This window comes from Manis javanica, chromosome 2, assembly GCF_040802235.1.
Source record: "Manis javanica isolate MJ-LG chromosome 2, MJ_LKY, whole genome shotgun sequence".
Lineage (NCBI taxonomy): Eukaryota > Metazoa > Chordata > Mammalia > Pholidota > Manidae > Manis > Manis javanica.
Window position 1 is genome coordinate 117,613,009 of NC_133157.1, and position 27,984 is coordinate 117,640,992.

Consider the following 27,984-nt stretch of genomic DNA (forward strand, 5'->3'; position numbering starts at 1 on the left):
ATCCATAACCATCTCTGATTACATGAACATCTAGCTCACAGGGCCTTGAAGAATCCATTACACTCAAGGACTATAACAGCCTTGACGGCTTGCTTAGCAGCAGGAAATGCAGCTGCACAGGTCTCATCATGGTCTCACCTGATGCCCTTTCATACCAACTGGTAAAAGGGCTTCAGAATTTGTGGCAAGTGCAGGGTAAACACCCTCCAGTAGCCCAAAACACTCAAAAACTCTTGTAAGACTGCCACAGTGATAGAGGTAGGGAAAGCCTGGGCCTTGTCTATGATTGCTTCTGGGATAACTTTAGTTTTATCTGACCAGACAACCCCCAAGAACCTGACAGACAAACCAGGTCCCTGAACCTTGTGCTGCTCACAGCCCATCCTTTCTCCTAAAGATGTTGCAGCAGTCTAGGAACTGCCCCTTCTAAATATGCAAGAGAATCAGATGTAAGCATGATATCATCAATGTAATGACACAACCACACCATTTGTGGTTTCTTCAATGTGGCCAAGTCCTAGACTACAAGTCTGTGACAAATGGTGGGACTGTGGAAATATCTCTGGAAGGACAGTGTATATTCACTGCCAGCCTTCCCACATGAAAGCAAACTGTTCTTGATTTTCCTGTGCTATGTCAACAGAGAAGAAAACATTAGCAAGGTACACAACAGAATGATATGTCCTTAGTTAATAACTGAGGGTGTCCACAAAGGCTGCTGTACAGGGGACAGCAGCATGCAAAGGGGTTGTGACTTTATTCAATTCTCTGTAATTCATGGTCATATGCTAAGAGTCATACAGCTTTTTCACTGGCCACATCAGGGAATTAAAAGGACTTACGAGTGGGCTTTATGGTGCCCACCTTTTCCAACTCCTGCAGAGTTTCTTCAGTTCCCTTGGGCCTCCCAGGCAATTTATACTACTTAGTATTGGTCACCTGCTGAGATACAGGAAGAGCTACATGTGGGTGCTGAGCATGTCCCCTCAAAACTGCCTTTATCACACATACCCTCAGTCTGAACTCACCTGCAGTGGTCTGTAACCACAGGCCCTAAAGGATATCCATTCTGAAAATATACGCAGGGATGGGAGAAATGTACACAGTATACTCCTTTGGGGATAAACACCCTATCCCCAATAGGATTTGGGCTTTCTTCACTCTAATGGCTTAGCCCCATAGCCATCTATCACAGCAAGGGTCTCAGGAAAATGCTCAGGGTTGCCATAAACCAGAGAACACTCAGCTCCTGTATCCACCAGCACCAGGACACGTTGTACATTCACAGGGGACCAATTAATTGCTAATTCTACATGTTGTCTCCAGTTCCCACCACGTCCCCCAGGGTAGGGACCTTGACCACTCCCCTCAGTCATACCACAACGCCCAATCAACCCTCTGTGGAGGTGAGGGCCCAGGTGAACCCTGAGTACAGGCTGTTGTAGATACACTACTTGTCTTTTCTGTGTTGCACATCCCTCCCCGTGCCCCCCCCCCACACTATACATCCTAATAGTAAGGCCTCTTTCTTTTTCCCCACCCTTATCCCTCCCTTCCCACCCATCCTCCCCAGTCCCTTTCCCTTTGGTAACTGTTAGTCCATTCTTGGGTCCTGTGAGTCTGCTGCTGTTTTGTTCCTTCAGTTTTTCTTTGTCCTTATACTCCACATATGAGTGAAATCATTTGGTACTTGTCTTTCTCTGCCTGGCTTATGTCACTGAGCATAATACCCACTAGGTCCATCCATGCTGTTGCAAATGGTAGGATTTGTTTTCTTCTTATGCCTGAAGAACATTCCATTGTGTATATGTACCACCTCTTCTTTACCCATTCATCTGATGGACACTTAGGTTGCTTCCATTTCTTGGCTATTGTAAATAGTGCCGCGATAAACATAGGGGTGCATCTGTCTTTTTCAAACTGGGCTGCTGCATTCTTAGGGTAAATTCCTAGAAGTGGAATTCCTGGGTAAAATGGTATTTTCTATTTTGAGCTTTTTGAGGAACCTCCATACTGCTTTCTACAATGTTTGAACTAATTTACATTCCCACCAGCAGTGTAGGAGGGTTGCCCTTTTTCCACAACCTTGCCAAAATTTGTTGTTGTTTATCTTTTGGATGGTGGCGATCCTTACTGGTGTGAGGTGATATCTCATTGTGGTTTTAATTTGCATTTCTCTGATGACTAGTGATGTGGAGCATCTTTTCAAGTGTCTGTTGGCCATCTGAATTTCTTCTTTGGAGAACTGTCTATTCAGCTCCACTGCCCATTTTTTGATTGGATTATTTGCTTTTTGTTCGTGGAGGTGTGTGAGCTCTTTATATATTTTGGATGTCAACCCTTTGTCAGATCTGTCATTTATAAATATATTCTCCCATACTGTAGGACACCTTTTTGTTCTATTGACGGTGTCCTTTGCTGTACAGAAACTTTTCAGCTTGATATAGTCCCACTTGTTCATTCTTGTTTTTGTTTCCCTTGCCCAGGGAGATATGTTCATGAAGAAGTCGCTCATGTTTACGTCCAAGAGATTTTTGCCTATGTTTTTTTCTCAGAGTATTATGGTTTCATGACTTACATTCAGGTCTTTGATCCATTTTAAATTTACTTTTGTGTATGGGGTTAGACAGTGATCCAGTTTCATTCTCTTACATGCAGCTGTCCAATTTTGCCAGCACCATCTGTTGAAGAGACTGTCATTTCCCCATTGTATGTCCATGGCTACTTTACCATATATTAATTGTCCATATATGTTTGGGTTAATGTCTGGAGTCTCTATTCTGTTCCACTGGTCTGTGGCTCTGTTCTTGTGCCACTACCAAACTGTCTTGATTACTGTGGGTTTGTAGTACAGCTTGAAGTTGGGGAACGAGATCCCCCCCACTTTATTCTTCCTTCTCAGGAATGCTTTGGCTATTCGGGGTTCTTTGGTGTTTCCATATGAATTTTTGAACTATTTATTCCAGTTCATTGAAGAGTGCTGTTGGTAATTTGATAAGGATTGCATCAAATCTGTATATTGCTTTGGGCAGGACAAAAGAAGTGTTTTTAAATATTTGAATAGTTGGTATTTTTTCTGAATGTCTAGATTGGGGGACCTCATTTTCTTGGAAGGTCAACAGTATATTGAAGGGTTATATGTTGAGTATTGGTATACTTTGCAATTTTAGATGAAACATAGTAACAAATTGTATATTTAATTCCTAATAAAATTAACGATTTTAAGAAGACTTGTGTTTGTTTACAATTACAATAGTCCTTTCAGTGTTCCTGTTTTATCATATCACTTTTGAAAAACTAGCTTTCAGAACCATGATAGGTAATTGGTTATTTTCCTGAGGCTCAGATTTATATAGTTTGAAGCTAGCTGGCATGCTAAAGCTAGTAACTTATGAGTAAGGCTGGTTTACTGCCCTCCATCTCGCATTTTGATGAAATTTATGATCTCTACTGGTTGCCCTGTAAAATAACAAAACTTTGTTTCTCAGTGACAAAGTTCTAAAAAATAAAGCCAGTTGCTGGTACAGGTGATGAAAAGGGAAACAGAAGCTAGATCTAAGAAGTGGTTCTTCTTACCCAAAATATACAAGTTAATTATAAAAGTTATTCCTGATAATGCTCTGAGAAGCCATAAATAGTATCCAGAACTGTTTATCCTGAAACATAATCATTCCTAGACTGCTATATGTATTTAACTACTTGTGTCTGCTTTTTAATTGTAAAAGTAACACACAATATATTGTCCCAGTGCTAAATTAAAACATTTTTTTAAGTTCCCTTTTACCACCTCCATCCTCCAATAATAAGCAGTTATTATTTGGTGTGTCCCAGGTCTTTTTTTGTTTACTTATGCGTTCACACACTGTGTATAATGTTGACTTATACATGATCATAATGTACGTAGATTGCTTTTATTTCTCTTTATCTCTTGACAATACATAGAGATCTACCACATACATTGGAATATTATTCAGCTTTAAAAAGGAATGTGATTCTGATACAAGCAACAACATGGATGAACCTTGAAAACATTACACTAAGTACAGTAAGATAGGGACAAAAGGAAAACCGTATGATTCCTCTTATATGAAGTACTTAGAATAGTCAAATCCACAGCAACAGAAAGTAGAATAGTGGTTACCAGGGACTGAGGGGTGGGGAAGATGAGGAGTAGTGGGTACAAAGTTTCAGTATTGAGATGTCGTCAAAAATTCTGGAGAATAGTGGAACTAGTTGTACGACAATGTGCATATACTTAATACCTCTGAACCCTACAGTACTGTACCCTTTAAAATTGTCAATTATGTTACATGTGTTTCCTCAATTTTTAAATGAAATAAACGGGGGGGAAAGTATTTTCAGTTCTTTATGTAGTATGGATATTAACCCCTGGTCTATTATGTATGCAGCAGAGTTTTTTTTCCCAGTCTTTGCTTTTGTCTCTCTGGGATTCTTTATCTAATATTTGTATAGTCAGTCTTTTTTGTTAAATTGTTCACCCTGGGAGGCATTCTTTGGACTGTCTTAATCTAAAGAGCCATATTTATTTCAACTTTATGAAATCTTCTCATTTGTTAGATTATTTTCACCCTCTTACTATCTAATATTTATTTCTAGAACTTGTATTAGCAAGATTTTAGAGTATGTGGAATTATTTTATATGTTAACTCTTTCATTTCTTCCACCTCTATAGTCTTTTATGCTATTCTCTGGGAGAATTCCTCAAGTTGATCTTCTTACCTTGATAATTTCTAATTAGTATCTATTCTGCTATTTAGGGTAACTGTTGACATTTTCATTTTGACAATTACATTTTAATGTATTATGTCTATAGTACGTTTCTGGTGATACTATATTTCTTTAAACATCTCCTATTTGTTCTGTTAACTAATATAAAATAAGCCATAAATCAAATGAAATTATGCTAGCACCATTAAAGATTGTTTATAGGTCACAAACTCACTTCTGGACTTTAGTTAGTTGTGTGACTTTGTGTAGATTATACAACCATTCTAAGATTCTGTTTTCTGTATTTACTCTGTGTCTTTTGATTCGTGCATTCAGTCCATTTACATTAGGGTTGATTATTGAAAGATAATGTACTTATTGCCATTGCAACCTTTAGATTCATGGTTACCAAAGGTTCAAGGGTAGCTTCTTTACTATGTAACTATCTAACTATCTTATAACTCTATGATAAACACAGTATGGTGATTCTTTATTTCTCTCCCTTCTTATTCCGCCTCCCCCATTTATGTTAGGTGTCTTGTTCTGTACTCTTTTGTATTTCCTTTGACTGCTTTTCTGAATAGTTGATTTTATTTTTTGCCTTTAGTATTTGGTTGGTCTACTTTCTTTGTTGTGATTTTATTTTTTCTGGTGACATCTATTTAGCCTTAGCAGTGCTTCCATATAGAACAGTCCCTTATCCTGTAGAGGTGGTTTGTGGGAGGCAAATTCCCTCAACTTTTGCTTGTCTGGGAATTGTTTAATCCCTCCTTCATATTTAAATGATAATCGTGCTGAATACAATATTCTTTGTTCAGGGCCCGTCTGTTTCATTACATTAAATATATCATGCCATTCTCTTCTGGCCCGTAAGGTTTCTGTTGAGAAGTCTGATGATAGCCTGATGGGTTTTCCTTTGTAGCTGACCTTTTTTCTTGCTCTGGCTGCCTTTAATACTCTGTCCTTGCCTTTGATCTTTGCCATTTTAATTATTATATATTTTGGTGTTGTCCTCCTTAAATCCCTTGTGTTGGGAGATCTGTGGGCTTCCATGGTCTGAGGAACTATTTTCTCCCCTAGTTTGGGGAAGTTTTCAGCAATTATTTCTTCAAAGACACTTTCTATCCCTTTTTCTCTTCTTCTAGTACTCCTATAATGCAAATATTGTTCCGTTTGGATTGGTCACACAGTTCTTTTAATATTCTTTCATTCCTGGAGATGCTTTTATCTCTCTCTGCTTCAGCTTCTCTTTATTCCTGTTTCTCTGATTTTCATTCCATTTATGGTTTCTTGCACCTCATCCAATCTACTAAGTAGTCTTTCCAGAGATTGTTTTATTTCTGTATTCTCCCTCTGGACTTCATCCCTTAGCTCTGCATACTTCTCTGCAGGTCCATCAGCACAGTTATGACCTTTATTTTGAATTCTTTTTCAGGAAGTGGTTAAATCTATCTCCCCAGGCCCTCTTTCAGGGGTTGTCTGGGTAATTCTGGACTAGAACAAATTCTTCTGCCTTTTCATGTGGATAGAGGTAGTTGTAATCAGGTACCACATGTGTCAGGTGGCAGAACAAAATCCCTTCCTGGTTGCTGGTCTCCCTGCCCTTCTCCGCTGCCTGTGTCGGTTACCTGATAGGGACTCATAGATCATCTTTTCCAGTAAGACCTAAAGCACAAGAGATGGTCTCCAATGTCTGCAGAGGAGATTTTGATTAGATGTGAAGAATTTCACAATAGCACAGATTTTTCAATGTCTACAGAGGAGACCCAACTAGAGAGAATGTAGCCCAAACAGTGCCCCTCTCCGTGGGCTGGCACCATAAGTACCCCAGCTTCTGCGTGAAAACTCTGGTAGCTCTCCCAGAGACACCTGCAGCATGCCTGAGAAGCAGGCTGTCCCAGTAAAATCCCCTGGCCAAAGTCCACTGCCTCATTTTATGAGTAGAATTTTGGTTCTTGAATCCAGACTCTTGCGGCCTTATGCAAGTCCCAGACATAGCACAGTCATAACTTACAAAATAAAAGAGTTCCCAATGGAGAGCACTGAGGATGGAGCAAGGCTATATCTGTATCCCAAAACCTGTAGGGAAATGTTCATCTGTTCCCAAACAGAGGTTTTCACTAAAAGGGAACAAAACAGGCAAAGAGGTTTTGCAACAAGCAAGCCCTCAGATTCAAAGCTGTGGGGCACCCAGGACTCCAAAGAGCTAACCCAGACTTCTTTAACCCAGAACACAGGACAGTCCACAGGGAAAGGAAGGGCATGTGGCATCTGACCCCATCCACAACCTCACCTTTCACCAGCAGCCTGCTGGAAGGGAGGGCCCTACTGGGAAGAGAAGACAGCTCCCTCCAGTGGAGGTAAAGCTTTACTGTGATCGGGGCTCTTTATACAGCAAAAACAAAGCCATAGTGATGGCTTCTGGAGAATGAACAGCCAAGTGTTTCTTTCAATGTGTATTTCATTCATCCATCCATTTACAGTTATTTGTTGAAAGTCTGCTATGTGCCTGATACTGTGCTGTTTTCTAGAGATTGAGAAACTCCTGCCCAGGGGCAGCTAGGTGAGCAAGCCACACCCACAGGTGTGCTGCAGATGCCTCAGACCTCAGACTTCCCTGGTACTGGTGGTGCCATCCAAGTGAGAAAGGGGCGTGGCCAGTAGGTAGCCTAGCAACAGGCCAGTAACATCATGAGGTGGTTAACATTCCGTGAGAATACTGGCCATAAGAACCCCAACTGCCCCACACAGCGAACTTGCCAGGGGCTGAAAGCCTTTGCCAAGACAAGTGGCGAAGTTCACAGTGTTCACTGATTACTAAGGAGAAAGAAAGGCAGCCCTTATGGGTGGGGTGCTTCAACGGGCTTCCCCTAGGAGGGAGCAGAGAGTGGATTGTCTAAGGGAAGCACAGGAGGAGGCACGAGAACGCCAGATGCAGAGAATTAAGGTGAAGGTAAGAGCTGCTGAACACTGAGCTAGCATTACTGTGAGGCGCGGTAGAAAAGGTAAAGTTTTGTGTCAGAGGAGGCACTCGGGAGGGGAGAGAAAGGTGCCATAGGCCCCGGAAATGGAGGAGCTGGGGAAGGATGAAGGCTGTAAGGCTATCAGAGTGAATCAAGCCCAAATCCCTTTGGGAATAGGGTGTCTACTCCCAAAGGAGTATACTGGGTATATATCTCCTATCCCTGAGTATATTTTGGGGATTGATATCCTGCAGGATCTATGGTTTCAGATCACTGCAGGTGAGTTCAGACTGAGAGTACGTGTGGTGAAGGCGGTTTTGAGGGGACATGGTATGCACCTGCCTATAGCTTTGCATGTGCCTCGGCGGGTGACCAATACCAAACAATACAAACTGCCTGGAGGACATAAAGAGGTTGGAGAAACTATCCCGGAGCTGGAAAAGGTAGGTAATCCAAAGCCCACCCATAGTCCTTTCAATTCCCCAGTGTGGCCAGTAAAAAAGCCAGATGGCTCCTGGCATGTGACTGTGGATTACAGAGAACTGAATAGTCATACCCCCTATGCATGTTGCTGTCCCCTCTATTGCAGGCCTGATGGACCCTCAGCCGTGAATTAGGAACATATCACTATGTGCTGGATCTTGCTAATGTCTTCTTTTCCGTTGACATTGAGCAGGAAAGTCAGGTACAGATTGCCTTCACGTGGGAAGAATGGCAATGGACTTTCACCGTCCTTCCACCTGGATACCTCCACAGCCCCACCATCTGTCACAGACTTGTAGCCCAGGACATGACTACATGGGAGAAACTGCCAGTGGTGCGGCTGTATCATTATATTGATGATGTCATGTTCACGTCCGATTCTCTTTCAGATCTAGAAGGTGTAGCACCTAGACTGCTACAATATCTACAGGAGAAAGGATAGGCTGTGAACAGTACCAAGGTTCAGGGACCTGGTTTGTCTGTCAAATTGTTGGGGGTTGTCTGGTTGGGTGAGAACAAAGCTATACCAGAGGCAGTTATAGATAAAGTCCAGGCCTTTCCTTCCCCTAAAACTATAGCATTGCTACAGGAGTTTCTGGGTCTTCCAGGCTACTGGAGAGAGTTTATCTCACACTTGGCACAAATTCTGAAACCCTCATACTGGTTGGTATGAAAAGGTATCAGGTGGGAGTGGGATGAAACTTGTGCATCTGCCTTCACTACAGCTAAACAGGCAGTGAAGGCCGTTCAGGCCTTGAGTGTGATAGACCGATTAAGGTCCTGTGAGCTGCATGTACATGTGACTGAAGATGGTTATAGCTGGGGTCTCTGGCAGCGGCTTAAATGAACTTCCAACGTATTGGATTCTGGTCACAATGTTGGAAATGGGTAGAGGTATGATACACTTTGATAGAAAAACAACTGAATGCCATGTATCACTCCTTACTGGCTACAGAACCCATCACTGGAATGGCCCCGATAAGGGAAATAACCACCAATCCCATCTTGGGGTCGGTACGAAACTGGACGCAAAAGCCAAGGAGTGGTGTGGCACAAATGCCCACACTGGCCAAGTGGGGTTCTTACCCAAAGCAGCATAGTGCCCTCTCTAGTAGCCCCTTAAATGAAGAACTCCAACGCTTACTGGCCGGTGATATATACTAGTGAAAAGCAGGAATAACTTGCGTTTGAACTATTAGTAGGAGAAAGACCCTTTTGGGAGGGAATAGCCCCTATACCTGAAGATGCATGGTACACAGACAGCCCCAGCCATGGGCAGTCCCCAAAATGGAGGGCCATAGCTTTCCATCCTAAGACTAAGACAATATGGATGGAAGATGGTGGGGGGAAGTGCAGCCAATGGGCAGAGTAGCAAGCTGTGTGGCTTGTGATCAGCCAGGAGCCCTCCCCTATAGTTGCCTGCACTGACAGCTGGGCTATCTATCGGGGCTTGGCCCTGTGGCTACCAACCTGGTACCATGCCAACTGGCTGGCTGGTCACAAGAATTGTGGCAAGACTTATGGGCCTGTAGTCAGACTAAAATAATTACAGTATACCATGTGACAGGTCATTTGTCACTGGCATCCCTAGGAAATGATAAGGCAGATAAATTGGCCCAGATACATTGGTTAGAAGGTAAGTCTGCCTCTGATGTAGCCCAGTGGTTACATCACTGTTTGTTGCATGCGGGGCAAAAGACAATGTGGGCTGTAGCCCGTCGGTGGGGCTTGTCTTTGACCTTTGACGAAGTTAGTAGAGCCCGGCAGGAGTGTGCTGTATGCTCCAAAGGGACTTACACCGAGTTCACATCAACATTGGACAATAACTAAGGGGCCTATACCCCTCATCAGGTGGCAGATAGACTTTATTGGGCATCGACCTGTGTCAGAAGGGTATCGGTATGCCATGATTCATGTGGACATGGCTACTGGACTTCTGGTTGCTTTTCCTACCCGTTGTGCACACCAGCAGACAACAAATAGAGGCCTGAAGCGACTCTCTGCTGCCTATGGATGACCTTAGGTAAGTGAGCGTAATCAGGACACCCATTTTACTGCACATACACTGCTAGAATGGGTGCCACAGCTGGGAATCAAATGCAAGTTTCATGGGTCATACAATCCTACCACAGCAGGCATGACAGAGAGGCACAGTGACTTGTCAAAATCTGGACTAACATCAGTTACTAATAGTCTGTGGGGTCAGTCCGTCTGTTTATGGACCATGCTATGGTGTTTGAACGAGACACCCCAAAAGTGGGCCATGAGTCCCATAGACATGTTAACACATATGGCTGCCTCCCCTATAGAACAGCAAGGACAAACCAAGGAAGAATCACTGAGGCCGAGGTTTGACCACAAGAATAAAATCTTGCTGCCAGCACCAACTGCACTGAACCCTGGAGACTCCATTGAGTGGACATGGCCTTGGACCTTTCGACACCTGGACCAACAATGGCTGGCTCTCCTGGCACCTTGGAAACAAGGCCTAGAAGCTGGCCTCCTGTGTGTTCCTGGAATAACCTCAGAGTGGCCCCCAAAGGTCACACTTGTATATCCTGAACAACCAGAAGGCAGGAGCATCTTACCTGGCAGTTTTGTTTTATCTTTATGGCCAGTGCACACAAATCCAGTAGCACTATGTATACAGATTCTTAAGTAACCCCCATAGGGAAAGGAGTAAAAGTATGGTATACAAGACCTGGATGGGACCCCGTTCCTGCCAAAGTCCTATCACAGGACTATCTTGCATGCATCCTACCTGATGGACCAGATTTGCCTATGTTGTTGTCATTTAAACATGTGTCTTATCACCCCTAAGGTCTTTGTGGATTGGGAACTTCCTCTGGCTTGAGGATTATTATAACTTTTGTTATCTGTATGAAAATCTTGTTGTATCTTAATTTTTGTTATTATCTCTAAGTTGTTGTTATTCTCTGTTGCTGTTGTGGAATCTGGTGACAGTGCTCCAGGTTTCTCGCACAGGGACCACTGGGGAAGATTGAGAGCATGTAGATTATAAGGCGAGAATCCTGGAGTGGTGGAGTGTGGGGAAGTTGGGGGTTCTATTGCCAGGATGCTCACTGAACTTAAGCCACCTGATGGTGTAACTGGCCTGCTGCTAGTCTGCTACTTCCACGCCTTTAGGCAATGAGCTATTATTGCACCATATAGAGAGCTCAGCCCAGTGCTCTGGGAGGAGGCAGAAATGCTAGTGGTCGACCCACTGCCGTGATAACAAGCCAGGTAATAAACACTTTCATCCCAAAGAATCGTTCTACTGTCATTTCTTTGGTCACACTGAATCCATAGCGAACTCGCCGGGGCCTGAAACCCATTGGCCAGACAGACCCTCACCTCGTATCTTAGAGGTTTGATAGACCTTCTTTTCTTCCAAGATAACAAGATACTCCAGGACCACTTGCACTTTCTTTTCTGCTCCACACCTGAAACCAGTCATTTCTAAAAGCCCTGGTTTCCTTAGGAAATGGTAGAGGCTAAAATCTGGGCATTTTTATGCACACTCCTTGGATTGATCATTGTTTCTCATCCTGTTTTATGAGCAGAGCTAGGAAATATATGTAATTTTTAAAGATAGAATAGATCATGAATTTATATTCTTTCAAATTCAAGGCTAAGGGTTTTTCACTTAATCTTGTCAGTCTTATTATCTAGATCTCTTTCAACTACACCAAAATTCTGGGTTCCTGGAGATACTGACTTAATTATTCACTTGATTTCCCCATGGGTCAAAGACAGCAGTCTACATTTCTATAAATTACTACTGCATTACTATAAACGTTCTACTTACTGAAAACATTTTATGTGTTACTTGGCATTTTCTTTTGCTTTTTAACATATAGGTCATAGTAAGGATGTACAAATCACCGTGTTTTCAAATTACTGAACTAATTCTTTTCTGTGTGTAATTATGACAACTCGCTTATTTCTTTTGTGCTATAGAGACATTATTCTACTCCACATTTTCTGTTTCTTATCATAGTTTTCAATGGGATGCATGATTTTTTCTGTTATTTTTAAGTGCAGTAAGTTTTCCTGTAATTTTAGGTCAGAGGAGTGGGTCAAATAGCCTGTTTTTCAGCTTTGTAATTGTGGAGTAGTCTCTTCTGTTGTTTCCACAATGTGATTTTTAAAAATACAACCCTAAGGCTATCTGAGAGCTTTCCTTTGACCCACCTCTCTTTTATCTGAACTCTTTCTTGTCTTAGTTTCTCTTATTCTGTTCTGCTCAATTCGAACCCTTTTCCTTAACGTATTTCTCAGAGCAATGTTACTTTCGAGAGTTTATAGGGCCCAGACTGCTTCAGCACCAATAGACCTTACTGTGTGGCAGTGTTCTTACTCTCAGCCTGAGAATTCAATCCTTGGAGTCCTTCCCAGGCTAGTCTCCTGTTTTCATGCCACTGAAGGGCCCTATGCTCAGGGCCACCAGAGAAGTCCAGTTGTCTTTTCTCCGCATCTTTGGGCACAAATGCTGACACCACGTAGGTCTCATATCTGTCTGGTTTGTCACTATTTGACAAACTTTAAAGGTTTTGGGGTAAACACTGTGTCTTCATTTTGGTGTACCTTGGCGTTTCTGTTTTGATATGCTTTTTTTTCCCTTTAATTTGAAGAGTGTAGACCTGTTAAAGATTTAATTTATGTAGTAATGAGTGATCCAGCAGAATGATGAAGCTGGTCAGAGTGCTGTGAAAACACAGATTATTCTAGTCCCTGAAGAGTGATGGAATAAGGTTGCTAAATTAGGTGCCTAGCAGAATAATAGCTTTATCTGCATACCTATCTGCAAAATATTTCCTGTGCTATCAGTTTTCTACAGAGTTAACATCTTACAGATATAACCCTTATGGTTTTAAAAAAAAAAAACCTAATCAATAACAAATAGTGAATCAAATAAAAGATACATGGCCCTCGAAAATGAGGTAATCCATTGAAAAGCATTCAGGCATCCTTTTTGTCCAATTTCAGGTTCTGGATATTTCTAATTCTTTCCTTAACTTATATCACCTTTCTGACATATGTTCTTTCATAGCTAATTTTGGAACACACATTTTTTTTTTTTGTGAACATGTTTTTCTATTATGCTTTTTTCTTTGTAGGTATTTTCCTTTCCCTATATCTTTCTTCTTCTGAAAACCTTGAAGATTTCACTGTTCTTCTTTTCTATTGCTCATTATTTTGTAAAATTAGTTTTAGAAAGGAGGACTGACTTGATATATAAATCTTAGGACAGATATTATATTGTATTATATTATAAACTAATATGAAAAGACAAATTGCTAAAATCAGAAATGCAAATGGACATATTAATACCAATTTACAGAAATAAAAAGTATTATAAGAGAGTACTATGAACAGTTTTATACTAGCAGATTAGATAATTTAGCTGGAGTGAACAAATTCCTAGAAATGCACAACCTGCCAAAACTGAATCATGGAGAAAATCTGAATGCACCTAGAACTAGTAAAGAGATTGGATACATAAACAAAAACATCCCCAAAAGAACAAAAAGACCTTGAGGAGATGGTTTCACTGGTGAAGTCTACCAAATACTTAAAGAAGAATTAACACCAATCCTCAAATTCTCCCAAGAACTTGAAGAGGAAGAGCATCTCTTAACTCATTCTATGAGGCCAGCATTACCCAGACACCAAAGCCAGACAAAGATACTACAAGAAAAGAAAACTACAAACTAACATCTCTTCTGAGTATATATATAAGTTTTCAACAAAATAATGGTAAAATAGTTGCAGCATCATATTAAGCAGGATTATATACAGTGACAAAGTAAGGATTATTCCTGGCATGCAAAGATGGCTCAACAAATGAAAACCAGCCAATGTTATAACGCCATATTAACACTTAAGGAAGGGAGGGGGAAGAATGATTATCTCAATGATGCAGAAATAGCAATAAAACAAAATTCAAAATATCCTTTCATGATTAAAAAAATCTAGCATACTTAGAATAAAGAGGAAATGCCTCAGAGATAAACAAGAGGTGGTATATATACACATTGGAATATTATTCAGCCTTTAAAGGGAGTAAGATTCTGATACAAGCAATAACACTGATGAACCTTGAAAACATTACACTAGGTGCAGTAAGCCGGACACAAAAGGAAAAACATATGATTCCTCTTATATGAAGTTCTTAGAATAGTCAAATCCATAGAGACAGAAAGTAGAATGGTGGTTACCAGGGACTGAGGGGTAGGGAAGATGGGGAGTAATGGGTACAGAGTTTCAGTTTTGAGAAGATGTCAAAAATTGTGGAGAATAGTGGATATACTTGTATGACAATGTGTACATACTTAATACCTCTGATCCCTACAGTACTGTACCCTTTAAAATGTTCACTTATATGTTACATGTGTTCCCTCACAATTTTTATTTTATTTGTATATTTATTTTGGTATCATTAATCTACAATTACATGAAGAACACTGTTTTCTAGGCACCCCCCTTCACCAAGTCCCCTCGATATACCCCTTCAGTCACTGTCCATCCACGTAGCAAGATGCTGTAGAATCACTACTTGTCTTCTCTGTGTTGTAGAGTCGGCCCCGTACCCCTCCACACATTATACGTGCTAATTTTAAGACTCTTTTCCTTTTTCTCTGCCCTTATCCCTCCCTTCGCGCCCATCCTCCCCAGTCCCTTTCCCTTTTGTAAATGTTAGTGCATTCGTGGGTTGTGTGATTCTCCTGCTATTTTGTTACTTCAGTTTTTCTTTGTTCTTATACTCCACGGATGAGTGAAATCATTTGGTACTTGTCTTTCTCCACCTGGCTTATTTCACTGAGCATAATACCCTCTAGCTCCATCCATGCTGTTGCAAATGGTAGGATTTGTTTTCTTCTTATGGCTGTATAATATTCCACTGTGTATATGTACCACCTCTTCTTTATCCATTCATCTACTGATGGACTCTTAGGTTGCTTCCATTTCATGGCTATTGTAAACAGTGCTACGATAAACATATGGGTGCATCTTTTTCAAACTGGGCTGCTCCATTCCTAGGGTAAATTCCTGGAAGTGTAATTCCTGGGTCAAATGGTATTTCTATTTTGATTTTTTTGAGGAACCTCCATAATGCTTTCCACAATGGTTGAGCTAATTTACATTCCCACCAACAGTTTAGGAGGGTTCCCATTTCGCCAGAACCTCACCAACATTTCTTATTGTTTATCTTTTGGATGGTGGCGATCCTTACTGGTGTGAGGTGGTATCTCATTGTGGTTTTAATTTGCATTTCACTGATGACAAGCGATGTGGAGCATCTTTTCATGTGTCTGTTCGCCATCTCAATTTCTTCTTTAGAGAACTGTCTATTCAGCTCCTCTGCCCATTTCTTAATTGAATTATTTACTTTTTGCTTGTTGAGGTGCGTGAGCATCCAACCCTTTATCGGATCTGTCATTTATGAATATATTCTCCCATACTGTAGGATACCTTTGTTCTATTGATGGTGTCCTTTGCTGTACAGAAGCTTTTTAGCTTGATATAGTCCCACTTGTTCATTTTTGCTTTTATTTCCCTTGCCTGGGGAGATAAGTTCATGAAGAATTCACTCATGTCTATGTCTAAGACATTTTTACCTATGTTTTTTTCTAAGAGTATTATGGTTTCATGACTTACATTCAGGTCTTTGATCCATTTTGAATTTACTTTTGTGTATGGGGATAGACAGTGGTCCAGTTTCATTCTCTTACATGTAGCTGTCCAGGTTTGCAGCACCATCTGTTGAAGAGACTGTCATTTCCCCATTGTATTTCCATGGCTCCTTTATCGAATATTGATTGACCATATATGTTTGAGTTAATGTCTGGAGTCTCTATTCTGTTCCACTGGTCTGTGGCTCTGTTTTTGTGCCAGTACCAAATTGTCTTGATTACTGTGGCTTTGTAGTAGAGCTTGAAATTGGGGAACGAGATTCCCCTCACTTTATTCTTCCTTCTCAGGATTGCTTTGGCTATTCGGGCTCTTTGGTGTTTCCATATGAATTTTTGAACTATTTCTTGCAGTTCATTGAAGAATGTTGTTGGTAGTTTGATGGGTATTGCATCAAATCTGTATATTGCTTTGGGCAGGATGGACATTTTAACTATATTAATTCTTCCTAGACAAGAGCATGGGATTCGTTTAAATTTGTTAGTGTCCTCTTTAATTTCTCTTAAGAGTATCCAGTAGTTTTTGGGAAATAGGTCTTTCACTTCCTTGGTTAGGTTTATTCCTAGGTATTTTGTTTTTTTTGATGCAATTGTGAATGGAGTTGTTTTCCTGATTTCTCTTTCTATTGGTTCATTGTTAGTGTATAGGAAAGGCACAGATTTCTGTGTGTTAATTTTGTATCCTGCAACTTTGCTGTATTCCAATATCAGTTCTAGTAGTTTTGGAGTGGAGTCCTTAGGGTTTTTTATGTACAATATCATGTCATCTGCAAATAGGACAGTTTATCTTCTTCTTTACCAATCTGGATTCCTTCTATTTCTTTGTTTTATCTAACTGCCATGGCTGGGACCTCCAGTACTTTGTTGAATTACTGTGGGGAGAGTGGACATCCCTGTCTTTTTCCCAATCTCAGAGCAAAAGCTTTCAGCTTCTCACTCTTAAATATGATGTTGGCTCTGAGCTTATCATATATGGCCTTTTTTATGTTGAGGTACTTTTGCTGAGAATTTTTATGGTGAACGAATGTTGAATTTTGTCGAATGCTTTTTCAGTGTCTGTGGAGATAATCATGTGGTTTCTGTCTTTCTTTCTGTCTATGTGGTGGATGAGGTTGATGGATTTTTGAATGTTGTAACATCCTTGCATCCCTGAGATGAATTCCCGTTCGTCATGGTATATGATCCTTTTGATGTATTTTTGAATTCAGTTTGCTAATATTTTGTTGAGTATTTTTGTGTCTATGTTCATCAGGGATATTGGTCTGTAATTTTTTTTTTTGGTGGGGTCTTTGCCTGATTTTGGTTTTAGGGTAATGTTGGTTTCATAGAGTGAGTTTGGGAGTATTCCCTCCTCTTCTATTTTTTGGAAAACTTTAAGGAGAATGGGTATTATGTCTTCTCTGTATGTGTGATAAAATTCCATCTGGCCCGGGTGTTTTGTTCCTGGGTAGTTTTTTATTACCGCTTCAATTTCTTTGCTGGTAATTGGTCTGTTTAGATTTTCTGTTTCTTTCTGAGTCAGTCTTGGAAGGTTGTATTTTTCTAAGAATTTGTCCATTTCTTCTAGGTTTTCCAGCTTGTTAGCAGATAGGTTTTCATAGTATTCCCTAATAATTCTTTGTATTTCTATGGGGTCCGTAGTGATTTTTCCTTTCTCATTTCTGATTCTGTTGATGTGTGTTGATTCTCTTTTTCTCTTAATAAGTCTGGCTGGAGGCGTATCTATTTTGTTTATTTTTTGAAAGAACCAGCTTTTGGTTTCATTAATTTTTTCTATTGTTTTATTCTTCTCAATTTTATTTATTTCTTCTCTGATCTTTATTATGTCCCTCCTTCTGCTGATTTTAGGCCTCATTTGTTCTTCTTTTTCCAATTTCGGTAATTGTGATGTTAGACTTTTCATTTGGGATTGTTCTTCCTTCTTTAAATATGCCTGGATTGCTATATACTTTCCTTTTAAGACAACTTCGTTCCATCCCACAAAAGTTGCAGCTTTGTGTTGTTGTTGTCACTTGTTTCCTTATATTGCTTTAATCTCTACTTTAATTTGGTCGTTGATCCATTCATTATTTAGGAGCATGTTCTTAAGCCTCCATGTGTTTGTGAGCCTTTTTGCTTTCTTTGTGCAATTTAGTTCCAGTTTTATACCTTTGTGGTCTCAAAGTTGGATGGTAGGATTTCAACCTTTTTTAATTTACTGAGGCTCTTTTTGTGGCCTAGTATGTGGTCTTTTCTGGAGAATGTTCCATGTGTACTTGAGAAGAATGTGTATCCTGCTGCTTTTGGATGTAGAGTTCTATAGATGTGTTAGGTCTATCTGTTCTAGTGTGTTGTTCAGTGCCTGTGTCCTTACGTATTTTGTGTCTGGTGGATCTATCCTTTGGAGTGAGTGGTGCGTTGTCTCCTGAATTGAATGCATTGCATTCTGTTTCCTCCTTTTGTTCTGTTAGTATTTGTTTCACATATGCCGGTTCTCCTTTGTTGGGTACATATATATTTATAGTAGTTATATTTTCTTGTTTGATTGACCCCTTTATCATTATGTAATGTCCTTCTTTATCTCTTGTTACTTTCTTTGTATTGAAGTCTATTTTGTCTGATACTAGTACGGCAACACCTGCTTTTTTCTCCCTGTTGTTTGCATGGAATATCTTTTTCCATCCCTTGACTTTTAATCTGTGTATGTCCTAGGGTTTGAGATGGGTCTCTTGTAAGCAGCATATAGACGGTTCTTGCTTTTTTATCCATTCAATTACTCTGTGTGTTTTGATCGGTCCATTCACTCCATTTACATTTAGGATGATTATTGAAAGATATGTACTTATTGCCATTGCAGGCTTTAGATTCGTGGTTACCAAAGGTTCAAGGTTAGCTTCTTTACTATCTTAGTGCCTAACTTAACTCGCTTATTGAGCTATTATAAAGACTGTCCGGTGATTCCTTATATCTCTCCCTTATTCCTCCTCCTCCATTCTTTATAGGTTGGGTGTTTTATTCTGTGCTCTTTTGTGTTTCCTTTAACTGCTTTTGTGGGTAGTTGATTTTTTTTGCCTTTAGTTAGTATTTCGTTGGTCTGCTTTCTTTGCTGTGATTTTATTTTCTCTGGTGACATCTGTTTTGCCTTAGGAGTGCTCCCATCTGGAGCAGTCCCTCTAAAATACCCTGTAGAGGTGGTTTGTGGGAGGCAAATTCCCTCCACTTTTGCTTGTCTGGGAATTGTTTAATCACTCCTTCATATTTAAATGATAATCGTGCTGGATACAGTAATCTTGATTCAAGGCCCTTATGTTTCATTGCATTAAGTATATCATACCATTCTCTTCTGACCTGTAAGGTGTCTGTTGAGAAATCTGATGATAACCTGATGTGTTTTCCTTTATAGGTGACCTTTTTCCTCTCTCTAGCTGCCTTTAAAACTCTGTCCTTGTCATTGATCTTTGCCATTTTAATTATAATGTGTCTTGGTGCTGTTGGGAATTCTGTGTACTTCCGTGGCCTGAACGATTATTTCCTCCCCCAGTTTGGCGAAGTTTTCACCAATTATTTCTTCAAATACACTTTCTATCACTTTCTCTCTCTTCTTCTGGTACTCCTACAATGCGAATATTCTTCCATTTGGATTGGTCACACAGTTCTCTTAATATTGATTCATTCCTGGAAATCCTTTTATGTCTCTCTGCATCAGCTTCTATGCATTCCTGTTCTCTGGTTTCTATTCCATCAATGGCCTCTTGTATCTTATCCATTCTGCTTATAAATCCTTCCAGAGATTGTTTCATTTCTGTAATCTCCTTCCGGACGTCATCCCTTAGCTCTTGCATATTTCTCTGCAGCCCCATTAGCATGGTTATGACCCTTATTTTTAATTATTTTTCAGGGAGATTGGTTAGGTCTATGTCCCTAGATTCCTTGTCAGGGGAGCATGTCTAGGTTAGTCTGGTCTCTATCAAATTCCTCTTCCTTTTCATGGTGATAGAGGTAGTCGCAGGAAGCTGGTGCATTTGTCAGCTGGGACAATGTCCCTTCTTGCTGGCTTGTGGCCTTCCTCTTTGGAGAACAGCGACCCCTATTAGCTTCTACTGGGCAGCTGTGCACAGACAGGGTTTCTAATTCATACCCAGCTGCTGTGAAAGAAGCTCTGCCCTGCTGCCTCAGGCTGATGCTCTACTATGGCAGACCGGCGTCCGAGGGGACGAGGGCAGGAGGCAGTTTATCTCCGTGAGGGGCCTCTGAGCTGCGCTGCCGCCCAGCGGGTTAGGAAACCCGGATTTCCCTGGCATTCCCAGCTGCTTAGCTAAGTGTCCAAGGATGTTTCCGTCCAGCTGTGCGGTCCCTGTCCCTTTAACTCTTTCAAAAAGCATTTGCTTTGCTTTGTCCCAGGGGCGCCGAATGCAGGACCCACTCGCACATTTTACTGTTCCGTTTCCCTAGTATCCAGCACATGCTGCACTGTGTGTCTGTGCTCGGGTGCAGATGGCTAGGGCTGGGTGTTCAGCAGTCCTGGGCTCCCTCTCCCTCATGGCTCCGACTCCTCTCCTTCCGCCTGGAGCTGGAGTGAGGGGCGCTTGGGTCCCACCGGCCACGGCTGATGTCTTACCACCTTTGCGTGGTGCTAGGTTCTCGCACATGTCAGTGTAGCCTGGCTGTTGTCTGTATCTTGTAGTCTCTCTTTTAGGGACAGTTGTATTTGTTGAATTTTCAAAAATATATATGGTTTGGGGAGGAGATTTCTGCTACTCTACTCATGCCGCCATCTTGGCTCTGTCCCCATCATCTGTCATTTTTAAATGGTAGTCTTTACTTTTAAATGGTAATTTTAATGTAATTTTTAACTCTATGTCCTTCTGCAGTCTCATCAAAATCATTTTTTCAAGAATGCCACAGTTGTCCAAGGCATCAAATACAAACAAATAACTTTACTGCACAAACATTATAAACATAGAACTGTTTTTTGATCAGCCTTCTTGATTTCAATAGCTTTATGAGTCATGTAATGGTATACCTCCATTTTCCTACCAGTAACGGAATAATGCACTTTGTAAACTTTTGAGAACCTTGAATAATAAGTGGTTTGCTATACTACTATTATTTGTTAAATAATACGTATAGAATTATACTCTGAATTTGTGTTAAGTTAATGAGTTAAATATATGAGTGAGGCTCTAATTATTTATAAATCCCAACCTTTACTGGGAAGTGGGGATAATTCCTAAGAAACTTTAACTTTAGCAACTGCTAACACATCCTGTGTTCCAAGCACTGTTCTGAGCCCTTTCAGTGTAACTTATTTAATCTTCGTAACAACTTCGTAAGAGAAGTTTCAGTACTCACTCCTTCCTACAGAGGAGAAAATGGAGGCCCAGGGTGTTCCCTTGCAAGTGCTGGAACCAGGGCTGGAGCCCAGCCGTCTAGACTCCTGAGCGACTCCCTTGGCCACCGTCCTGCCCTGTGGAACACTTCCCACGACAGGATCCTCCCTGCCTTCAGAATTCACCATTCCACCATTAGACGTGTGCAATTACATGCTACTCTCTGACTGAAGTATTTAAGAATGAAATTATATCGTGTCTAGGATTTGCTTTAAAATACTCCACCAGGGGCAGAGATGAAACAGATTATTTCATCAGAAATTACTGAAGCTTAATGATATGTACATGGGATCTATTCTGCTGTTCTCCACTTTTGTGTACGTTTGAAATTTTTCGTAATAGTGTGATTTTTTAAAATTACTCTCTATGTTAAACTTAAAAGGTCTATAGTGTTCTAGGAGGTCATTTCTTTAATTTTAGTCTTTCTTGTGTTTAATGTTAATTTTTGGTATGTTCTCAGTGATACTCAGATCTTTAACTGGAATTTCTTGCACCATTAATTTTTGTATAAATTATTGCTACTCAATAGTGTTTTTAGTATTATAACAATGAGGAAAACATTCATTTTCAGAATCCCATAAAGTTCTATACTTTACAACATGTATATACTAGCTTTTGAGAGGGCTCAATTTTGTCCAAAGTTGTTTAACATCATTATACCTAAACACACATTTAGTATAACCTGATTTTGTTTTTACAGGAACCAAGGAATAAAAGAGTTTCACCTTTAACTCAACGTATATCCTTGGCAAATTTAATCTCTCCAGTGAGAAATGGAGCAGCCAGATGCTTTGGTCATACAGTACAGGTAAGGGGAAATGGGGCTGGGGGTGAGTAATGAAGTGAGGAGGCTTTTTTCTAAAAGCTTAAAATTGGTATTTTTTCCTTGAGGTGTACTAACAGGTTTGCACACTTACTAACCATAAATTTCCCTTTGGAATATGCTGGTAATAAATACAAGAACAATATTTATCTACTCTCACTATATTAATTTACATCATCTCTCAAAGCATGATCTTGGATAGGTTGCATATCTCAAAGTAGTTTTGGCTGATAATATTTTACAATGATAGATTGAAGCTTGGATAAATGCCTGGAGAAATTCTCTGAATTTTGTTTTCTAATTTGTCTATTTTTTTTTAAGAAAAAGAGGAATAATTACCATGTCCTCCAAAGCTTTTCTCTTTTGTTCACCTCTTTTATTCTTCTGTTAAGCCATTTACTCATCATGGTGAGAGCAGATTCCCAGCTTCTGCCCAAAAGTCATCATGCAGCTCGAGAGTCCCAATGCCTGCCAAAAGGAGAAGTAGCGTCCTGTGGTCAGAGACGTTAGGCGTCAACATTAGAGAGTCTTTAACTGCCAAAGAAATCAAACGTCAGGAGGTAAGCTGGCATTCAGTAGTGAGACCATATACATTGGTTTATACTAAAAAAAATAGTACCTGTTTTTTAAATAGGTGTTTTGCCAGAAGATTAGCAAACTAATGCCTAAGGCAAAATCAACTTGCAATTTTGTATTTGACAGTAATTCTTAATACACGCTAAGCAACACTTTGTGATTGGTGGGGGTCATCGGATTGAACTCTTGATGGGGTAAAGTTATAATACATAGGGCACGATGTAAAACATTGAGACTCAATTCTGAATTTTAGTTTTCAGACTGAGACACTTTAAAAAGGACTGATTGAAACATCGGTTAAATAATGGTGAATATCAATTGTACATAATTTTCCTTTCTCAGCGGAAAGGATGGTGACTTATGATGTTTGCTTCATTTTTTTTAGGCAATATATGAAATGTCCCGAGGTGAACAGGACTTAATTGAAGATCTCAAACTTGCAAGAAAGGTCAGTGTATAACTTTTTATCATACACTCTGGTTTTTAGAAATCATATTTAACGAATTCTAACATAGTTTTCTTTTTAGAAGCAGAAAATATCTACTAGTGAATACTTTTTTTTTACATGAGCTTTGTTAGACACATCTTCAAATATGAATGTTAGTGAGAGAGTCTTTTAGGGGGATTAGCAAACATATACTTTAATTTCTTCTGTTTTACAGTAGAATCCACAGTAGCTTTTGAACAGTTACTCAAACTTGCATTCAAGTACAGATGTCTCATAATGTCTTCTTTGCTTGATCTCTCTTAATGATGCATTTCTCCCCCTCTGGTAGGCCTACCATGACCCCATGTTAAAGTTGTCTATCATATCAGAAGAGGAACTCACACATATATTTGGTGACGTGGATGCTCACATACCTTTGCATGAAGGTGAGATATGCTACTTAATTTTCTTTAGAATCTTGAACAGCAGGAATAGAAGTGTAAGTTTAAATCTAAACTTGTAATTTAGTGCTGCATTATATTAAAAATAAACCTCTTCTCGGTATTTCTGCTTTCTTATGCTTCAGATTTGTTGGCAAGAATAGGAGAAGCAACCAAGCCTGATGGGATAGTGGAGCAGATTGGTCACATTCTTGTGAACTGGGTATGTAGTATTTTACTCCAGATAGTTTTTCACAAGTACATGCCACACTTGTCATTGTAGTGAATATCAGAACCACTGGATCCAGGAACTGGATTATAGAAACAGATCAACAACACATTAGAATTGAACAAATTTTTGTAGCTATTAAGAACTTACAGTCTATGTTTAAAAACGTACTTGATGAATGATAGAGTTTTGTTTTAAAAATGTTCTTCCTTGCACAGAGTTTTTACATTATATGCCATTAATTTTCTGTTTCATTCTTTCAGTTAATATTTGAGTGCCTGCCAGATGCTTGGCACTGTTGTGGGAGGGATCACTGGGAATTGAGAGATAAAAGGCAGTCTCTCCATGACTAATCTAGTGAGGGATAGTCAACTTAAAAAACAATCTGAAGGTTGGTGATGAAGGTGATACAGGAAGGCTATGGTGTCCTGGGACTAGAGAAGACTAGCATCTAACTAGTTGGGGAAAGTAAAAGTCATGAGTGTTTGGTTGAATTAGGTAAATTAGGGAAACTAGAAAAGGGTGTTTGGTGTTGGCCCAGAATACTCTACTCCCCCTAATATCACCTGCAGGACAATGCTCACAGCTTGTCAGCTTTCCAGAACAGCTGTGAGCTTTACGTTTCACGTTCACAAGCTTACTAATGGACTGACCATAGCAGGAACTTACCGTACTTTGTTTTCTCGTGTCACTCTTCAGTTGCCAGGCTTGAATGCCTACGAAGGCTACTGTAGTAACCAGCTGGCAGCCAAAGCTCTTCTTGACCGAAAGAAACAGGATCCAGGAGTCCAGGACTTTCTCCAGCGATGTTTTGAGTCTCCCTTCAGCAGAAAACTAGATCTGTGGAGCTTCCTCGATAATCCCCGATGTCGCCTAGTCAAATACCCTTTACTGTTAAAAGAAATTCTTAGACATACTCCAGAGGACCACCCTGATGTTCAGCTTTTGCAGGAAGCTGTAAGTACTCCAACTAATGATTCTTGTGTTTTTCAAATTTGTACATTAGCTTGTCTTAGAAAGTTATGCAATGCTACTCCCAATTATGCATAGTGACTCAGCATCGGGAGGTGTTTGGTGGATGTTTTAAGCACCCCATATGCTCGTGCACCACACACTGAGTAATAAAGAGGCAGGACACAATCTGTATTTATATTCTAATCAAAAGACTGGATTCTGGTCTTACCACTTCCACTAGCTAACTGGAGAACTTTGGGCAAATTACCTATTTAGGCTGAAACTGTTTCTTCATCTGTAAAATGAAGGGACTGACTGAATTAACTAATTTCAAGAGTCCCTTCAAGCTTTAAAATTCTATCATTTTGATGTGGTGTTTTAGCCCTGTAGGGACACTGACTACATTACTCTGAAAAGACTCCATCAGTTTTTTGATAATTTTTAGATATTGATAATACAAGGAGTTCTCTCCGAAATCAACTTGAAGATAGGAGAGTCAGAATGTCAGTATTACATCGACAGACTGGAGTATCTGAATAAAAGGCAGAAGGATCCTCGAATTGAAGCAAGCAAAGTATTGCTTTGCCACGGGGAGCTGAAGAATAAAAATGGACGTGTAAGTGTATCTTAGAACTAATAGGAAATGAGCCATTGCTTCCCTTTCCCACCCAGTTTGTTTCCAAATAGATTATGAAGCAGGTTGTAAAATGGACTCATCAAATAGTGAAAGGTTACTGGTTTTTGTTTTTTGTTACCAGCTTTCATAACGCACACATTTGGTTTCTGTCTTTACAGAATAACTTAAACGTCTCTGGATAATCAATAATATTTTATTTTTTAGCTTTGCAGCATAAATCAATTAGGCTCACAGTTTTTCTGAATAAATTATTAGCTCCATGTTTCATAAAAAAATGATCTGTTAGAAGATTTTTCTGAAGAGTTGATAGTGATGGAAGTAGTTTTAGCATTACTAACCAGACTTCTGCAGCAGACTAACTGGAAGCAAACTTACTTTTAGAATTTTAATTGAAAAAGTACCTGCCAGACCTGAGTATAAGCATGAGTGGTATTTTTATTTTCATTATTTGCTTTTCAGAAGCATGATTAATAAGTTGAGGTTCTTTTTGGAAAAAGATGAAATCTGACGTCTCTGATTTATATTGTGAGTCCCTGCTGTTCTTTAAAAGAGTGAAATTTGTGTGGGATAAAGTAGAACCATTAACATTTTTAGCCGCTTGCATACTTTAAATCCTTACTTTGTTAGAAAACTTTGGTATACAATCCTGGTCTTTCCACGCATGTTCCTACTGATAGGTCTTTGTGGGGTGCAGTGATTACTCTGCTGCTACCTCATCTAATGTTATAAGCCAATTAAAAGTTTTTACACTCTGAGATTAGACAGGCTATCCAAGCAGAACATGCATAGCGTTAGAATCCTCTTTCTGAGGTCATCTATAAGGGGAATCTCAAATAAACGTGATGAAATCAGTCATGTCTAAATTCCAATCACTTAAAATCACAGGGTTACACACATAGGAAGTATTTGTTTCTCATTTCTGCAGAAATTTTACATTTTCCTCTTTCAAGAAATCTTGGTTTTGACTCGGCCTGTTACACAAAATGAGCGTCACTCTTACCAAGTTTACCGACGACCAATCCCCGTCCAAGAGCTGGTCTGGGAAGACCTGCAGGATGGAGATGTGAGAGTGGGAGGGTCCTTTCGAGGGGCTTTCAGGAGCTCACATAAAGGTAAAAATACAAATTGTAAAATCGTTTCAATTAACAAACTCAGAAACTAAGTGAATTTAGTTGTAATCTTTAAAATTCTGTCTCAGATTAATATATAAGAAACATTTAAATATTCAAACAATTAAACCCCCCCCAAAAAAAATCTGATTTAAGAAATGAGAACCTGAATGGAAATTTTCTGAAGATGTACAGATGGCCAACAGACACATGAAAAGATGTTCAGCATCATTAATCATCAGGATGTGCAACTCAGAACCGCAATGAGATATCACTTTACACAAGTCAGACTAGCTAGTATTAAAAAATGAGTAACAAATATGGGCAAGATTGTGGTGCACTGCTGGTGAGAGTGTAAATTGGTGCAGCCTCTGTGGAAACAGCGTGGAGGCTCCTCAAACAGTTAGAGAGGAATACCATATTACCCAGTAACTCCACCTCTGAATATTTACCTGAAGAAAACAAAAACACTAATTCAAAAAGATATGTGTACCCCTATGTTAACTGCAGCACTATTTACAATAGCCAAGATATGTGTCCATCAATAGATGAATGAATGAGGAAGATGTGGATACATGTGCAATAACTCAGCCATAGAAAAGAATTAAATCTTGCCATTTGTGACAGCATGGATGGACCCAGAGGATACTGTACTAAGTGAAAAAAGAGAAAAACAAATACCATATGATTTCACTTCCATCATACAGCGTCTGAAAAACCGACAAAACAGAAATAGGCTCATTCAGACAAAGAATAGGTGGTTGCCATGGGGGGGTGGGGTATTAGGCAAAATAGGTGAAGGGGATAAAGAGGTGCAAACTTCCAGTTACAAATTAGTCACAAACTGAAGGTACAGCATAGGGAAAATAAAAAAGAATTCTGTCTCCACACAAAAAATTACAAATGAAAGGATTCCATTGTCCTATAGCTGCTGCTGTCATCAAGTTGTGCTCTGACACCAGTAGGTGCATCTAATAAATAATGTCCCAAGGCTTTATTTAATGCATCCATCTAACAAGTGTACATGTATAGAAATTCCAGCACCCACGCCAAGATTATATGATCACTTTATCTACACAAACTGTTTTTAAGTCTGATTTCCTTTCTTTTTTCCAATTTTTCTTTTCCTAGCTAAAAATATCTTTAGAGTTGGCTTTCAAGACCCCTCTCCAGGCCAGTCTCACACTCTGCAAGCCAATAATGTGTTCCACAAGCAGCAGTGGATCAACTGTATTCGAGCCGCCATAGCCCCTTTCCAGCAGGCCACCAGCCCAGCCGAGCTGCAGGATTTGCCCGAGCTCCATGAGGAGTGCGAGGAGAACAACCCCTCTGCTGGGAATGTCGAAACCCATAGAAGGGCATCTACAGCATCCAGTGTGACCCAGGTCGAATTTGATGGGGACGCTTGAGCGTGTGTCTCCCCTGCGTGCACCACAGACGACATGAAGAGTGTCAGAGTGCACTGAGCACAGCCTGGCTTCCCAAAGCCAAGGGACAAATCTCCATTGGGTATTGAACGGAAAGAGACTTCAGTATAAAGGAAGTTCTG

At 40.0% G+C, this 27,984-nt stretch overlaps 2 protein-coding genes across 13 annotated transcripts in view; one reads left to right on the top strand and one right to left on the bottom strand.

Moving 5' to 3' along the window:
• Window positions 1-24,544, bottom strand: part of LOC140847825 (protein TASOR-like) — a 104,113-nt gene extending 79,569 nt beyond the window's left edge. For 10 of the 12 annotated variants that reach the window (XM_073229212.1, XM_073229210.1, XM_073229211.1 and 7 more), the window contains exon 1: window positions 22,403-22,500. In XM_073229212.1, coding sequence (XP_073085313.1) covers window positions 22,403-22,470 — 68 coding nt within the window. In that variant the 5' untranslated portion in view covers window positions 22,471-22,500. Of the gene's footprint in view, window positions 1-22,402; window positions 22,532-23,500 lie in introns of those variants that run through there. The other 2 variants (XM_073229201.1, XM_073229200.1) reach the window with 2 other exon arrangements.
• Window positions 7,556-27,940, top strand: LOC108388593 (neuroepithelial cell-transforming gene 1 protein-like). The gene is made up of 10 exons (XM_073229199.1): window positions 7,556-7,681; window positions 21,941-22,048; window positions 22,456-22,623; window positions 23,025-23,087; window positions 23,416-23,512; window positions 23,653-23,729; window positions 24,435-24,692; window positions 25,135-25,305; window positions 26,252-26,438; window positions 27,567-27,940. The coding sequence occupies exons 1-10, from the start codon at window positions 7,571-7,573 to the stop codon at window positions 27,842-27,844; spliced, it is 1,518 nt and encodes a 505-aa protein (XP_073085300.1). The 5' UTR covers window positions 7,556-7,570; the 3' UTR covers window positions 27,845-27,940.
• The last annotated feature ends 44 nt before the right edge of the window (window positions 27,941-27,984 follow it).